At 47.8% G+C, this 17,828-nt stretch overlaps 1 protein-coding gene across 1 annotated transcript in view; it reads right to left on the bottom strand.

Moving 5' to 3' along the window:
• Positions 1–10,005: 10,005 nt before the first annotated feature.
• The window catches only part of LOC311188342 (HLA class I histocompatibility antigen, alpha chain G-like), a gene marked incomplete at both ends in the record, with an annotated part of 505,427 nt that continues 497,604 nt past the window's right edge, over positions 10,006–17,828 (bottom strand). Inside the window, 2 exons of the mRNA XM_084259447.1 lie at positions 10,006–10,199; positions 10,314–10,592. Of these exons, the coding sequence (XP_084115573.1) occupies positions 10,006–10,199; positions 10,314–10,592 (473 nt within the window). The remainder of the gene's footprint in view (positions 10,200–10,313; positions 10,593–17,828) is intronic.

The raw sequence follows: 17,828 nt of genomic DNA, 5'->3' as shown, positions 1-17,828 counted from the left end.
GACACCGCAGACCACTTCTCTCTCGCCCACTGCTCACCACAGTAGTGTATTTCAGTAAATCCACCTGTTCTGTTCCCCACTCTGTCTCTGGTAAAATCCTCTCACCCCCTTTGCATCTCTGGCCTACACCTCATTCTTCTACATAAAAATAAATAAATAAAATCTTTTTGAAAAATAAATAATTAAATGTTAGTTTGTTAAGATTGTGAACAATATTGACTAAAATGCCAATTGTTTTACCCTTTTGATTTTATTGATTTTTTAAAAGATTTATTTATTTATTTATACAAGCACTGGGCACAGTCAGAAGCGCGGGAGGGTGAGAGAATCCACCAGAGCCAGAGCAGGGAACAGAACAGGCAAACTGATGAAATACACTGCTGAGGGGAGCAGCGGGCGGCAGGAGAGTTCTGCTGCGCCATTTGGGACGCTTGTCGGCAGCCGGGATCGAACCTGCACTGCAGAGGCTGCGGGCAGCTTCGCAGCCCACCGCTCAACCTCTGCGCCACCAGGGGAGGCCCTGAATTTATTGTTTTTTTTTAACTCAAAAAAGTTTTTTCTTTCTTTTCTTTTTTTTTTTTTTTTTTTTTTTTAGCTTTCTGATACTGTGTTGTGCCTGTTTGACTTTCACAGTGATCCTCTGCTTCTCAGAAGGGGAGCACGGGTGTCCCGTCCAGACACAATCACACAGCACAGCCCCTAGAATAGGCCCGGCTGACATGTTCTCTCACTTTTCACTTTTCACTTTTCGTAAGAACTTGAGCCTCACAGGGGAACCTCTGCAGTCCGCCTGGGCACACAGCAATTGTGCTTTTGGGTGCTTTCTAAACTTTCTGGATATAAGATGAGCAGTTCTGATTTCCAGGGATTTGGGACAGCCCATTTCAGGGTATATTGAAGGCTCACCAAAGTCAGTAGATCAAATGCTGGTGCATCTGAATAGCTGTAGACATGTCCCAAGAAAAAGAAAGCTCTGTGAGTTCAATGGGCAAATATTATCACACAGGCCAGGACGTTAACTCTGAATGCTGAAATGCTATTTCTTATTCCTCGTCATCTTCAAAAATATTTGCCTAATAGCATTGCTTTCAGTTTCAGAATAGTGCGAGCCTCCTTACTCACTCTATACACCTAATTTACCATCAAGACAACAATTTTGGCGTGATCCAGACGGAAATGTTTAATTCTAATCTAGGAACTAAGCTTTTCAAGAACGGACTCTATTCAGTTAGCATTCTATAAAAAAAATATAACATCTTTCCTGTGGTTTTAAATGCCACTGTGGAGACAGTGAGGTGCACCACAAGCTGGAAATGTGGAGGAAAGCGGGGAATGGCTGGGGGTCCAGAGAACAGCAGCAGAGAGGGTGGCGGGGCCTGATCTGAGGACACCTTAGGGGGTGTGAGGGAGAAAGGCCTGAAGACAGTGATGAGCAAAGACCCCACCCACCTGCCAGCCCCTACCCACCCCCCCAGGGTACAACGTTGGTGGGAGATGAAGCACCTGGGGGAAGGACCTTGCAGGGAGCCCTATCCTCAGGAGACCAGGTTTCTATCAGAGCTGCGAGGTGAAGGCACATCCTGAGGGAGGGCTTTGATGATTTTACTGATCCTGGGCTGAGAACTCCAGGGACCACAGTGGGAAGATTTCAGGGGTTCAGGAGATGTGTGAGAGGAGACAGAAAAGGGGTGTGCAGACACACTTATCTCTGGTAGAGATAAGAGTGAAGGCTATGTGGTGACAGATGCAAACAGGAAAAGGACATGGAGAGATTAGGCAGGCAGGTGGTGGAGGTGAGTCAGAGATGAAGATGGGAGGGGAGGGGTTGGGCGCCTCCCTTGGGCTCTGTCAATGGAGATGAGGAGGTGTGGGGTGGCCGGGTGTCAGGTCTAGGCTGTGGACCCTTTCTTGGCCCCGATCCTTGGCAGAGTGCCTGACAGAGGACGGGGTCTCAGAGACAGGCGTGAATCCACTCCAGCCCTGGGGGCGGGGAGACGCTCACACCTGCTCTCCGGTCGGCCTGCCCCTGCTGTTGGAGGTGACATCAGGGCACCAGATGTGAGCCCTGGCACTGGGCCCCTCTTCCTCCCTGCTGAGGGAACAGAAAGCCTAGGGAGGGCACCGGGGAACCTGTGCTCTTAGTCCCAGTAGTCCGTGTGCAGACCCACACCTCGGAGTGTTGTGTCAACAGTGAGATGTTCTTTCCACCTCCATGTGATGTTATTCAAAAATTGAGTTTCAGGGCCTTCCTGGTGGTGCAGGGGTTAAAGTCTCAGCACTGTGAAGTTCTCGGCAGCCATTGCGGCCTGAGTTCAATCCCGAGCCAGGGAGCTACCCACATGACACAGCCGACCTCTCCTGTCTCCCCTGCGGCTCCCCTCAGCAGTGTATCTCAGTAGATCTGCCTTTTCTGCTCCCCACTCTGTCTCTGGTGAATCCTTTCACCTCCCACATTTCTAGCCTGCACCCCAGTTCTTGTATGCATAAATAAATAAAATATATTTTTTTAAAAAAACTGAGTTTAAAAAAACTGAGAAATAGGAAATAGAAGAAATGTTTTTAATTTTCTAGGGTGTTGCCATCAAAGAACTAGAGAGAGGTGGTGGGGCTGGAAAGAACACAGAACCCTCAGAGATGGCACAAGGGCTTCTGAGCCCTCTTCTCCTTCAGTCCCTGCCCCACCCCTCACTCTGACACAAGCAGTTCAAAACTCCCCAGAATCCTCATATGGGGTGCACCCTCCCACCAAGCACGGCCCAGGTCCTTCTACCTGGTCAACCAGAATCTGAGAGCAGTGCAGCAGCGCCCCCGTGTGGCCACAGGGCTGAGACAGGAGACCAGAGCTGCCCTTTCTCCTGCTCAGCCAGGCCCTCCCCAGGCTCCCTGGGCTCCCAGCAGCACAAAAAGGGCTTTGAACACAAGAGGAGCCCCCACTCCATGTCAGGTATGAAGTATAAAGTGGTTTACAAAACCCCACACTTACATCAGTGTTTCCTCCCCGCTGAGTCACCATGGACTGCCTTGGGGCTGTAGGCTCTCCTATCATTACAGCAGGTCCCAGGTGGGGAACCCCATAAACAAACGGGGTGCCCTCAGTCACCTGGGATGGAACATAAGACACCTGAGTCCCTGTTCCTTTTTCTTGCTGCTGCCTCGAGTTGGACTCAGTCTAGTTTGTCTCTAACCATGGGATGGGGAGGGGAGGAGCTGCCTGGGGTGTTAGGTCCTGGGGCAACCTGGGGACACCCTGGGGAAGTAGGATAGAATAGAAATAAGGACGTGAAAGGAGAAGAGGTTATAGGAGGGGAGAGGAGGAGCCAGAGAAGAGAACTGCCCGGCCTGGGAGACAGCTGTGGGCAGTCTGGAGAGGGTCTCCAGGTTCTGGCCCAAGGGAGCAAAGGGGAGATGCTGTGCCACCCCTGTAGGCACCAGCCCCGGCCCCAAATTCCAGGGGTCTCCAGGCTTCCACCAGCTGTGGATGACCTCCCCAGTAACTGGTTGTCATGGTCTCAGTTGTCCCTTCCTCCCCTGTGACAACCAGGCCAGGGACCCGAGGGCCTGTGCTGACCTGCAGCAGATGCTGATCCCACTGAGGCTACAGGCATCAGCGATGGCCCCACAGATGCCGGCAGGCGCCCCACAGTCACTTCCCAGCAGCAGCTCCGACACCCTCTGCAGCTGCAGCTCAAGGGGTTCCCTCTCATTTGGGGATCTATACCCAGACCCATAAGCTGGGTCCTCAGGCCTGACTCTTTGCTAACTCCAACCCATGAGCTTACGGGCTCTGCAGCCCCACCCCAATGTCTTTTCTACCTTGATGAGCGACCCAGGGCTTGGGGGGTGCAGAATAAGTGTGTTTCATCCAAATTCTTAAGTTGAATTCTTATCCCCATTGTGATGGTATTTGGATATGGGGCCTTGGGGGATGATTAGGTGATGAGCTAGGGCCTCATGAATGGGATTATGTCCCTGGGAGACAGTCCAGAGAGCTCCTCACCACATCTACCATGTGAGGGCACAGTGGGAGGGCAGCCGGCTATGAATAGGGAAGAGAGCACTGGAATTTGCTGGCATCTTGATCTTGGACCTCTCAGACTCTAGGACTGTGAGAAATAAATTTGTGGTGTGCATATGTCAGTTTATGATGTTCTGTTATCATAGCCCAAATGGACAAGTGTTCAAAAGCCAGAAGATTGTTCCCCAGAGTCCCATGTGTTGCAGTGTCCCTTCAGCTGCCATCAAGGTGACAGTGTTGTAACCCCCAACTGGATGGACACACTTCCTGGACCAAGAAACATCAGAGGCAGTTGGTGGCTGGCACCACCTGTCTTCCCTGCTGTGTGGTGAGAGGCTAAGGAAACTGAAATGAAATGATAGTAGCAAGCACACACAAATCTCAAGAACTGCCCATTTTGAACAGCTGTGTCCCCCAAAATTCATATATTGAAGTCCTATCCCTCAATATGATTGTACGTAGAGATACAGCCTTTGAAAATATAACTAAGGTTAAATGAGGTCATAAGCCTGGGGCCCTAATCTGACAGGACTGGTGGTTATGAGAAATATCAGAAATCTCTCTCTCTCCAACTTGTGTGCACACACACATGCACACACACACAGAGGAAACACCACGTGAGGCCATGTTGTGAATTCCCAGCTACAAATCAGGAAGAGAACCCTCATCAGAAACCAGCTTTCTAGCACTTTGATCTTTGACTTCTAGCCTCCAACTGCTAGAAAACATATTTCTGTTCAACCCTCTATTGTGTGTATTTGGTGACCCAGCCTGAGCAGGCCCAGAAATAAATTTTTTGTGAGGATCAGGGGATAAAGGACCGTTGGGCACTATTGGTTGGATGTAATTGGTGCAGCCTGCAGCCATTTTGGAAAATATGGCAGGTTCTCAAAAAAAAAAAAAAAAATATATATATATAGAATTGCAATATGATCCAGTATTTGCACTTCTGGCTTTGTCATCAAATGAGTTTGATGCCAAACCAGATAGGGTCAGTCCACCATCCAGCACTACCAGGCCAGGAAGCCTGGGCTGGTCTGTAGCCCTAGTCAGCAACAAGTACATCCTGGTGGGGTTCAAGGGTTAGTTTTTAAGTTTGCCTTAATATAGCCCTTTGTTAGACTTCTCTATACCATATATTAGACATGTTTGTCTTAGTCCTTTGGACTTATTTCAGTTAGCTCCATCTATGTTGCCCCAGATGGCATGAGTTTGTTTTTCTGATAAGTAGTATTCTATTACCTATACACCACTTCTTGATTTCTCATCTGTTTTCAGGCATTTTGGTTCTCTCCATAGCTTGGATATTGTAAGTAGTGCTGCAGTGATCATGGATGTGCAAAATGTGCTTCATAGTAGTATATTTGTGTTCTGTGGGTAGATACCTAGGAGTGGGACTGCTGGGCCCCATGGCAGATACTGTTTTTTTTAATATATATATATAAAACATATATTACATGTATAATATACTGTTCATTTTTGTACAATGTATGCTTGTATGCTTTCTCCTTTCAGGTGTATTCCCCATAAATGTCCCCCCACCAGTTCACCCATGAACCATCACCATAGTCCCCTGTGCTTTTCTCTCCCCAATTTTGCCCCAGTTTAGTAAATTAGCAGGATAGAAAATCAACACACAAAAATCAGTACCCTTCCTATACACAAACAATCATCTGAAGAAGAAGAAATCCAGAAAAACATCCCTTTCAAAATTGAAATAAAAAAAAATCAAATACTGGGAATAAACCTAACAAAAGAGGTGAAGGACCTATACAAAGAAAATTATAAAACACTGTTAAAAGAAATAGAAGAAGACACAAAGAAATGGAAAGACATCCCCTGCTCATGGATCGGAAGAATTAACATTATTAAAATGGCCATCCTCCCAAAAGCAATATACAGATTCAACACTATTCCAATAAAAATCTCAATGATATTCTTCAAAGAAATAGAGCAAATACTGATGAAATTCATATGGAACCACAAAAAAACACAAATAGCCAAAGCCCTACTGATGAAAACAATAGAGAATGGAGGTATTACACTTCCAAACTTCAAGCTATATTATAAAGCCATAATAATAAAAACAGTTTGGTATTGGAACAAAAACAGACCTACAGACCAATGGAACTGAATTGAGAACCCAGAAATAAAGCCGCACTTATACGAACAACTGATCTGTGACAAAGGAGCAAAGAATATGCAATGGAACATGGGCAGTTTGTTCAATAAATGGTGCTGGGAAAACTGGACCACCACATGCAAAAATATGAAACTAGACCACTACTTCTCACCATGCATAAAAATCAACTCAAAATGGATAAAAGAACTGAACATAAGACCTGAAACCATAAAATATATAGAGGAAAATATAGGTAAAACACTACAAGACATACATCTCAGAAACAGCTTTAAAGACTCATCACCCAAAGCAGTGATAGTGAAGGCAAAGATAAACACCTGGGATTACATCAAACTGAAAAACTTCTGTACAGCACAAGAGACATTAACCAAAACAAAGAGACACCCCACTAATTGGAAAAAAAATTTTGCACTCCATACAACTGATAAGGGACTGATCACAAAGATATACAAAGAACTCACATGACTCAACAAAAAGAAAATAAATTATCCAGTCAAGAAATGGGCAGAAGGGCCTCCCTGGTGGCGCAAGGGTTAAGACATAACCTACCAGGCAATCTGCTGGAGACCAGCTCCAGCTAGAAGTCATGTCAGGGATCTAAAGGAGAGGACAGAGTCGGTGAAGTTTTTTCTCTTTCTCGGAGGGCTGAGGGGAAGTGGAGTGAGGTAGGAGTGAGGAAGACACAGACACCTTATTTCGTGCGAGTATCTCCAGCTGAGGGTCTCAGTGGGTCTTTATTTATACCTTAAGGCGAGAGGTGGGATTACATCAGTGTAAGCATTGAGGCAGAACAGAAACAATCAATACATATTTTTTCATGAACATGCAAAGACTCCCTAGGTCTCACACCTAAAGGGCATTTCTCTGGTAAACTTAAGAACAATTAGTTTCCTAGGTGCAGCTCATTTACTAACATGATCAATCATACAGGACAGCACAACATTTGGCAACAATTAAACTTTCCCAGTTACAAAGTGGGTGTAAAATTCCTATTCTATATTCAGTTACTAAAATCAATCTATCTCCTAGCACTCAATTAACTCGGTTAATATACTGATTACTTCAAAGTGGTCTGAAACAACTCATCAAATTTAAATAAGTTCTACTGAAGTCTAACTCCTAACTAGAAATTCCTAACCTCCACAGGGCCTGTGAACTATTGACCTTTTGCAAAGGCCAGCAAAGGTACTGCTGGTGCAAACGTGCACCCCCGTGTCAGGCTATGGCTTCCAAGCACAGTTGGTTCAGAGCAGCTTGTTCTCCATAGTTCTTATGGCCAGAACATTTCTTTCCTAGCTATACCTTTTGCATTATTTACTTTCTTTGATACTAATTCAGGTGTAGGTCCAATTGGGTTTTCATATACCAATTAATGACTAACTAACTTCTGCATTAACCAAGAACAAAGAGGAGAGCTTTAGCAGGCTTTGCCATGGAGACTCCCTAGTTCAGATCTTCTTTGGGAAGTGCAAGAACTCCCCACTTCTGGGAAGTACAACTTTCCCTCTTCAGGGGGAGCACAGGAACTCCCGCTTCTCAGGAGTCTCCCCCAATGCCCAGACCATGTCAAGAAACAGCATGGGAGGCACAGCCTGCCGCAACAATCCACAGCCACTGCAGCTTGAGTTCAATTCCCCGCCAGCCAGAGAACAACCCACATGGCGCAGCAGACCTCTCCTGACTTGCCTGCTGCTCCCCTCAGCAGTGTACTTCAATCAGTCTGCCTGTTCTGTTCCCCATTATGTCTCTCACCCCCCCGCCTCTGGCCTACGGTACCCCAGCTCTTGTATGCATAAATAAATGAATCTTTAGGAAAAAAAATAAAGAAAGAAATGGGTAGAAGTTAAAGGATATTTCTCCAATGAGGAAATGAAAATGGCCAACAGGCACATGAAAAAATGTTCGACATCCCTTATCATCAGGGAAATGCAAATCAAAACCACATTTAGATACCACCTTACACCAGTGAGAATGGCATATATTAAAAAAAAAAAAAAGGGAACAACAAATGTTGGCGAGGATGTGGTGAAAAGGTACTCTCCTACACTGCTGGTGGGAGTGCGAACTGGTCCAACTATTATGGATAGCTGTCTGGAGGTTTCTCAGTCTACTAAAAATGGAGCTATCATATGACCCGGCAATTCCACTACTGGGGAATCTACCCAAAGGACACAAAAACATTGATTCAAAAGAACACCTGTACCCCTATGTTTATTGCAGCACTATTTACAATAGGTAAAACCTGGAAACCACCCAAATGCCCAAAAATAGATGACTGGATGAAGAAGATGTGGGGTATATATATACACAATGGAATATGATTCAGCAATCAAAAAAGATAAACTCATGCCATTTGCAGCAACATGGATGGAGCTAGAAGGAATTATGCTCAGTGAAATAAGCCAGAAGGAAAAAGAAAAACATGGGATGGTTTCACTTATAGCAGGAATATAGGGAAACCAAATAAGACATCAGTGTAAAAAAATAATAACAGTACAAACACAGCAAAGCAAAAACCGACAATTATAAATCAGAGATCCTGCGGAGGAGGAGGGAGAGGGATTAGAAGGAGGGAGGGAGGAGCACAGGGGACTGAGGTGATGGTGCACAGTTGCATTGGGGAAGGAAACTCTATAGGGACTACACCTGGGAGGGGGAAATCAAATATTGTTTAAAAATGATCAATGATGTAAAAAAATATATATAATTTTAAAAAAAGCTGCCACTGCCACCTCCCCACGGGTCTCTCACCCACATCTGTGTCACCCAGTCCACGACCAAAAGGCAAGCGCAGTTTCTTCACATGTCTCTAGGCTCCATGTGCCTCCTCCAGGTCTCCTTCTGGCTCAATCCTGCTTCCTTCCTTCCTCAGTCTCCTCTCCAGCTTTTTTTTCTTCTCTTTAGCTCCACCCTCCTTTGCTGGGGCAGGGAACCTGGAACTTCCCCTTTTCCTGGGCACCACCCTGTTACATAAGGACTACACCTGAGAGAGGAATCAAATATTATGCAAAAATCAACAGTGATGTAAGAAAACAAATACATTTAATAAAAAAAATTATATCAATCACTGACAGCTAGAAAACAAATAAAATTAAATAAACCAGAGGATACTGAAGTTACAAAATGGGAGGAGAGAAATCCTGTAACATTTAGTCCCACACAAGGCAGAGTCTCATTCTATGATGAAAAATAATATTGAAGAAATTCGGGTGAATTATGTTAAGTGATAACATTTTCAATAGTCCACTGCATCCTAAGACTGTTCCACTCACAGCTCCCACAGCCTGGCCCCATCCTCTGGTGTGTCTCAAGGGGTGAGAGACATCCCAGAGTCCTGAGTCCTGTTGCTGCCTGAAGAAGCACAAAAGTGAACCTGGTCAGAGCCAAGATACGAGACCCTCAGAGAAACTGGTGAGGGTGACTCTCCCTAGAGTTCCCTCTACGCTGTCGTCAGGGGCTCAGGGATCCAACCCCTGATCCACATTTACCTGCAGCCTGACTGTAGCTGATTGCATGTTCCCCTGTGGGAAGAAGCATCATGTGAGACAAGGGAGGAGTCAGGCCATGAAGTCCTAAAGGAGTCCCCAAGTCTGGGTCACAGGGAAGTCTCTACAACTGTGACTGAAGACCCAGGTCAAGATTGAGATATATAAAGAATGGATATGAAAGGTAAATGGAGTTTTTCCAGAATGGGCTCCTTCCCCTATGACATTTACAAGGAAACAGATCCCCCTCACCACAATTATAAGGAAACAATTAGTGATTCATTTCATAAGTTCTTTACAAAAGAGAGTGTTAGCAGTCAGCTCCAAACTGGGTCACACACGTGTGTGGATTATTCTTCCTACTAATCAGGCAGGGCAAGTTCTCCCTGGGACTTGAAAGCCCCCAGTGGACAAGATCCCCCACTCCCTTCCCTACCTGAGCGCTTCTTCCTCCACATCACAGCTGCAGCCACCGCAGCTCCAGTGAGCACAGCTCCAAGGAGAACTAAGCCAGCAGTGATGCCCGCAGTGGGGATGGAGGGCTGAGGAGGGGGCACTGGACAGGGAAGGGGAGACCCTGAGCCCCAGGAAAATCCTGACCCTCTGAAGGGCTCCAGAAGGGCTCCTGATTCCTCTGAGAAGAAGCTCAGTGTCCACGTTCCCTCCTTACCCCAAGTCAGGACTTGGGGCTCCAGCAGCCCCTCATGCTGCACATGGCACGTGTGTCTCTGCTCCTCTCCAGAAGGCACCTCCACAGCCGCCCACTTCTGGAAGGTTCCATCCGCCCCCCCAGGCCGGGTGTCCACCAGCTCCATCTCCTGGGTTAGGTCCTCCCCATCTCGCTGCCAGGTCAGGGTGATGTCCGCAGGGTAGAAGCCCAGGGCCCAGCACCTCAGGGTGACCTCATGGTCAGAGGTAGGGTGGTGGGTCACATGTGTCTTTGGGGGATCTGAGAAGGGTCAAAAAATTCACACTTTGGGTTTTTCCTTCCTGGACACTGAAGCAGCCTCACGACCATCCTCGGAATGGACATGACAATTGGTTTGGAGGGAGGAAGCACAAAACCCAGAGATCAGCCTAGTCTGGAAAATCTGTGATAATCAGGTAAGAGCCCAGGGTAGGAGGATGCAGGTCTCTAAGGAGAACACAGACTTTTGCTCCTGACCTGGGTGGAGGGTGAATGACACAGAAAGGCAGGAGTCAGATCCAGAAATGTTCTCAGACCAAAAACAAGAAAGAGAAACTAATCCTGGTTAGAGTTATCTCAGGATGGCTTCCCCTCCCTCGGGAGAGACGGATCCCTTAACTGTCCAGAAAAGTGGTGTCTTCTGGGCGAGTCTCTCTCTAGCACAGAACATGAAACCCAGGGGGACTCTCCCTCTCTGCCCAGAAAGCAGCTGCTGTTCTGCCCATGATTCCATTTCCCTGTGGGGCGCCAGGAGAGGGGAGGTCCGAGGCCTCGTGGCCCCTCTTACCTGCGCGCTGCAGCACCTCCTTCCCCGTCTCCAGGAGTCTGCGGAGCCGCGGGAAGCACCTGCTCTGCACACTGTGCCTGACGCGCTCGGCCCTGCCCGCCGCCTCCCGCGCGCGCTGGGTGATCTGAGCCCCCGAGTCCGCGGGGTCCAGGAGCGCAGGTCCTCGCTCAGGGAGATGGAATCCGCGCCTTCGTAGGCGAACTGGTCATACCCGCCGAGGAGGCTCAGGTCTGGCCCCACTTCACAGCCACACATCCTCTGGAGGGTGTGAGACCCTGAGCCCCGCCCAGCGGTCAGACAGGAGGTCACCATGAAGTCACCCCGCCTTTCATCCTGAATAAACCTAAACTGAAAAAGAAAGGGCAGACAGGAACATCCCCCCCACCCCCGCCCCGGCTCTTCCCGGTGGAGGGTCCTGGCAGATCCACCCGCCTCGAGGGGTCAGTGGACCCTGAGACTCGGGACACCCCGGCCTCATGATGGGAATGGGGGTGACCTGACCCTGGCCCCGCTCCGCGAAGCTCACCGTCCTCGCTCTGGTTGTAGCGGCCGCGCAGGTCCCTCAGGAGCGCTTTGAACCACTGCGCGTTGTCCCTTTGGTTCTGAGTCTCCTCGTCCAGGTCCTCCTGCCCCACCTGCCCCGCCCAGGGCGCCCGCGGCTCCGCACTCTGGCCCGGGGAGTCGCTGTCGAACCCCCCGAACTGCGTGTCGTCCACGTAGCCCAAGGCGATGTAGCGGGGCTCCCCGAGGCCGGGCCGGGACATGGCGGTGTAGAAACGCCTCAGGGAGTGGGGGCCTGGGGGCGGGAGGGGAGACCCGGGCTGACCTTCTTCTCAGCGCCGGCCCAGGGCCCAGGGAGATGGGCCTGGAGGGGAGAAAGGGGCGGGGCCGTGAGAGTGAAAAGGGGGGGTGGGCCAAGAAGGGCCCAGACTCAGGGGCCCAGAGCACTCAGGGGAGGCGGGAGGGACAGAAGGGGCCAGAACACAAGGGACCTGAAGGGGCTACAAGAGGTTGGGAGGAGATGAGCAGTTCCTGGGGTCCTGCACCCGCAGGGGGCTCCGGGCTCCTCCCTCCTGGAGCAACAGTGTCCAGCTGGACACGCACTCACCCGCCCGGGTCTCCATCAGGGCCAGGGGCCCCCAGAGCAGCAGCAGGAGGGGGAGGGGCATCACACCCCATCCAGGGGTCTGGGGAGAAGGAGTCCAGGAGGGTCCTTGGAGACTGTGTAACTGGAGCAGGATGATGCTGATTGTCTTCCCTGGACACCCCAGGAAATGGGGAGAGAGAATGGGGTGAGTGTGGGGTCATCAAGGCTGCACCACCCCACAAAGCCTGTGAGAGGGAGACATGATGCTGTGACAGTGTGACATCCACAGACAGGGGAGGCTCCAAATTCCCTTCCCCACCTAAAGGTGGAGTGGATTTGAGCTGGGAGAAGCAGTAGCCTGGAGGATTAAACAAAGCAGTAGTATTTTAGATAATTGTGACTATTTATTTTTATTAATTTTATTTTTTTTTAAAGTTTTTTTTTTTTATTTATACATGAACTGAGGTACAGGTCAGAGGTGCGGGAGGGTGAGAAAATTCACTAGAGACAGAGCACGGTGCAGAACAGGCAGACAGACAGAAAGCACTGCTGAGGGGAGTCGCAGGTGAGACAGGAGAGGTCTACTCTCCACGTAGGTATCTCCCTGGCTGGCCGGGAATCAAACTCGCGCTGCAGAGACTGCGGACAGCTTCACAGTGCTGAACTCAACCCGCTGCATCACTGGGGAGGCCCAATAATTGTGAATATAGATACTAAATTAAAACTATATATGTGGGGGCCTCCCCGGTGGCGCAGCGGTTGAGCGCTGTGTTGCGAAGCTGCCCGCAGCCTCTGCAGCGCCGGTTGGATCCCCAGCTGCTCCCTGGCCACCGGAGGAGGGTCCCACATGGCGCGCAGACCTCTCCTGCCGCCCGCTGCTCCCCTCAGCAGTGTACTTCGGTCCTTCTGCCTGCTCTGCTCCCCGCTCTGGCTCTGGTGAATTCTCTCACCCTCCCGCGCTTCTGACTGTACCCAGTGCTTGTATAAATAACAAATAAATAAATCTTCAAAAAAAAAAAACAAAAAACTATATGGGTGGTAGATGCTAGAAGATTATTGCAAAGTGAAACATGAAATAATATCAGGGAATATATCCTATTTTGTTACATTTCCATAGGTCTCTCTTGCGTAGTGGTTGGAACTTGTGCTAATGTATGATTTTTTTTTTTAAAGATTTATTTATTTATTTATTTATACAAGCGGGGGAGGGTAAGAGAATTCACCAGAGCCAGAGCTGGGAACACAACAGGCAGACTGACGAAATACACTGCTATGGGGAGCAGTGGGCGCGGCAGGAGAGGTTGGTTGCACCATGTGGGACCCTCGCCAATGGCCGGGGATCAAACCTGCGCTGCAGAGGCTCCCGCCGGCAGCTTCGTAGCCCAGTGCTCAACCACTGCATCACCAGGGGAGGCCCTAATGTATGATTTTTTAAAAGGTGATAGATTGTTTCACTAAGTTACATAGATCTTTAGTGTTAATTACACTGGAATCAAATAATAAAAAAAGTTTTATGTTTTAATCACAAACTCAAAAGAAAAATTCGTACTGTAAGTCGTCAAGTAATGATGGCACTCAATGTTTCATAATCCTGGTTTTCACTGAGAGCTTATATTTTATCAGGCAAAATTACTGTCATTTGTCAATTGTTGATTTTCTTCAAGAAGCAGACATTGATTTTGAGGAAAGTGTCTGCTAATTAACCAAATTTAAATAACCTTAGTTTTTGTCATTCATCCCTTCAGGTAAGATTGATATTACCCACAAATAAAAGTCTAATTCATCTCATACAAATATTTTCCTCGGGATTCAGTGCTTGGGATGCCGCAGAAGTGCTGTGTGTGTCCTTCCAGGTCAGCACACCAGATATTTTAAAATGTGGAGTTGAGGATGACACAGTAATGAAGATAATTTTTAATGCTTTTTCCAGGACAATTTCAAGTGAAACTGGCTTTAATTTTTGTTTCTGCAGGTAATTTTTGTTTCTGCAGGTAAGTGCAGGTAAGAAGAATTTCTACTTCTGCAGTGGCACTGTAATCTCCACTCTTACTAAATTTTACCGCAGCAAATGCCAAAATAGTGAAAAGACCAATGGTGTCTATGTGATGTTTTAAAGATAGTTTTTTTTTTTTAATTTTTTAAAAAGATTTTATTTATTCATGCACACGAGAATCGGGGCACAGGTCAGATGTGCGGGAATGTGAGAGTATTAACCAGAGACAGAGCGGGGAGCAGAACAGGCAGACTGACTGAAATACACTGCTAAAGGGAGCAGCAGGCAAGACAGGAGAGGTCTGCTGTGCCATGTGGGTATCTCCCCAGCCAACAGGGCTCGAACCTGCACTGCAGAGACTGCAGACAACTTCACAGCTCTGTGCTCAACCCCCTGTGCCACCAGGGAGGCCCCTGTTTTGAAAATAGTTTTACCTCATGCATCCTATGAAAGGTTCTGGGTGATTTCAAGGGCTCTACAGATCACAATTTCAGAAATGCTTGCCTCAGTGAACCAGGGAGCATCTCCCAAGTGTTCTCTGCCTTTGCCTCCTCTTAACTTCCCAGAATCTCCCTTCCTGGCTGGCTCCGGCCTCCCCAAGCTGCCTCCCCTGCAGATACAATGGAGAGCAGAGAGAGGATCCTGGAAACTTGCACTGTCATGAGAGATGGACACTTAGTAAAGGTGACAAAGAAACGTGCAAACCTGATCTGAGTCCCGTGCTGGGAGGAAGGAGCATGTTTATTGTGAAAGCAGAGAAGCAGGAGCCACTATTATCAATAGTCAAGGGATGAAAAAAATTATTAAAAACAAGTTAAGCATAAGGAAAACAGATTTTCTCTCTTCCTATAGCTGTCACTTCTGCCCCTGACACATCATGCTCTGGCCCCATAGAACCAGCCTGTCCCCTCTTCCCTCAAGCCCCCTCCACGTCCTGCCCCAGGACCCAACCACATTGAGGAGGCCTGTAGCCTAATGTGCCTCCTGGTCCTGGCCCCATCTTCACCCTCATCTGCTCCTTCCCTCATTTATTATGCTCTGAAGGACAGGCCTCCCCATGATGTTCAGAAAGGTGTCCCCTGCCGGGGACCAGCCTCTGGCAAAATGTCATGTCAGGGGTTCCTGAAAGGATGAGACGGCCTCGGCGAAAACGATTGATCTGAAACTTAGGGGCTGAGGGGAAGGGAATGAGGAGACACAGACACTTGGTGAGGTGTTAGTATCTTCTGCTGAGAGGCTCAGCAGGTTTTTTTATTTATACATTTTTTGCAAGCATTGAGATTACATTATCATGTGCATAGAAACAAAGCAGAAACAAACAGTGCATCTCTTTTTCTATGGGCTTTTAGCCACTACGTGCTCTCAGTAAGAAGGCAACCTTCAAGGGCAATAAAAAACTAAGTCTTACACTAAAATGCATTGTTTCAGCTAAACAATAACCTAAGACAGTTGATAGCCGCCAGTACATCCTGATCAGCTAAAGCCTAAGCAAAAAAAAAGACTTTTCTTATTCTCAATGACCTTCACAGCAGGGGCTGGCTGCTACTCAGCTATCAGAACTTCCTCTACCTAGAAACTCCTTAACTCAAATAGCTTCATTTAAAAACTTTCCCAAGAAACTTCAAGAGAAGGCAAAAGAAGGACCCACTACAATTGTTGTGATGGATTGCTTGTCAGGCATGCGCAACAAATCATCTCCCATTGTCAAGTGGGCCAAACTGCCCAACAACTAATTTTTAAACAAACAATTTTTGTGCTATTTACTTACAGTATGCTGATACATATAATTTATCGCCTAATATACTTTCTGATAATTTTTTTTTTATGACCATGAACAAAAAGCAAAGGATGCCAGATCTTCAGCCCCATGGTGTGAGGCCCTTTCTCTTAGCTGCTTGTCAGTATCCTATCTGGCTGGAGCAACAAGGCCTCCTGCAGCAGTCCCCAAGACAGGCCACTTTGGCATGTGAATTATTTCCATCTGCAGTTCATCAGGGGTTCATCTTAAGAAACGTTTACCACTTCTGTAACTACCTAGTATGAAAATTGCTGGTCTTACCCAAAATTAGGGTTATTACCAGAAACGAACTTTGCACCTGAGAAACCTTCCTATAAGTCAGGGCAAACATAATTGTAAAACTTCTGGTCTTCATCATAAGAGCCGCCTTCTCCTTGCCATGTGACCCCTCCTCTCTCCTGGAGGTCCCAGGCCCCATTTCACTCCTTAGCTCAGGAGACACACCCTTGTTTCCCCCAAGGATTTCAGACACTCATTTAGATGTAGATTCCCTATGCATATATAGGGAAATTGGGTTATTTTCTAGTACTAAAAAAAAAAGAAAAAATGATTTTATAAAATTTTATGTGCTCAGAATAAGAGTTATTGAAAATTAGAGATTTGATCATAGAAATGTATAAATCAGTAGATGAACTGGAATATTAAAGCCTCACTCCCACTAAATTATGTAAATGGAAAAGAAATGATAAGCAGAGAGAAGACCTACAAGAAATTGAGTCTATCCACCAGGAGATTCCAACTAGCTAATAACATAAGTGTCTAAAAGAATGGCGAATAGAAATAAAAAAAAATTCAAGAAAATCCCTGAGCACTCACAGATAAAATGTGCATGCTGAGTGTCCTACCCAGTTCCTCCTACAGAGGATGAGCAGCCCCACACCATGACCCGCCCCAGGGACTTTCAGAAAGAGGCTGGAGAAGGACAGACCTTGGGGCCCTCAAGTGACAATTCAAGCTTGGAGGCCAGACGACCCTGGAGCCAGACCTGCCCAGTCCTCAGGGGAATCCAGCCCAGACTCCATGTCAGGCCCAGGTGAGGGAGGAGCTGGGGGCACAGAAATTCACTTTAGCTATTCGTGGTCTCAGGGATTACTGACTACGTCCCTCCTCTAGTGGGCAAAGGACACTGGTGGGCAAAGGGGAAACAAAGATGATGGACACAGAGAACAGGGCACAGGAAAATCAACCACAGGGGACCGGGGACAGGAGAGAGGCCAAGGGTGAGGTGATGGATCCAGGCTGTCAGCCCCACCCAGGTGAGAAGGCCCCAGGCCCTGGGGAGGCAGGACTGAGGCTCTGAGACAGGGGTCTTCCCAGGATGAAGGGGGCAGAATACCTGGTGTGTGTGATATGTCCCTGGAGATTCTGACCCTCGGGTGGTCTTGGGGGTGAATAGGAATAAGCACAACAGGAACTAAGCTAGTGAGGGAACAGGATAATTATAACTCCAGGGCCAATAAAAAAAAAATCAATCCAAGAAGGAAAAGCATCCTTGTCTACCCTGGTCTACTCACTGCTCAGCTGTGACTGGCTCTCACAAGGTCATAATGATATAAACCCTGGATCCTGGGGTGTTTCTCAACAACCTTTCACAGGGGCCTGGGGGGGGTGCAAATTCCTTTGCTGTGCATCTGAGGGGCCACCTCTGAGGCCTCCCTGACACTCAGCCAGCTCTCAAGGCCTGGGCAAGAAGCCTGGGCGGTGTGGGCAGGGACTTCTCCAAGATGCATACAAAAAACTTTAATGTGAAGGAGTAGAGAGCAGGGTCTCAGGGGACCCTAGAAAGGTTGCCAAAAGACAGTGACAATCCTCCCTCACTCTTAAAAATACAA

Source organism: Talpa europaea (assembly GCF_964194135.1).
Source record: "Talpa europaea genome assembly, chromosome: 2".
Taxonomy (NCBI): Eukaryota; Metazoa; Chordata; class Mammalia; order Eulipotyphla; family Talpidae; genus Talpa; species Talpa europaea.
The sequence above is the reverse complement of the archived record's forward strand: the minus strand, read 5'-3'. Positions and strand labels throughout refer to the sequence as shown.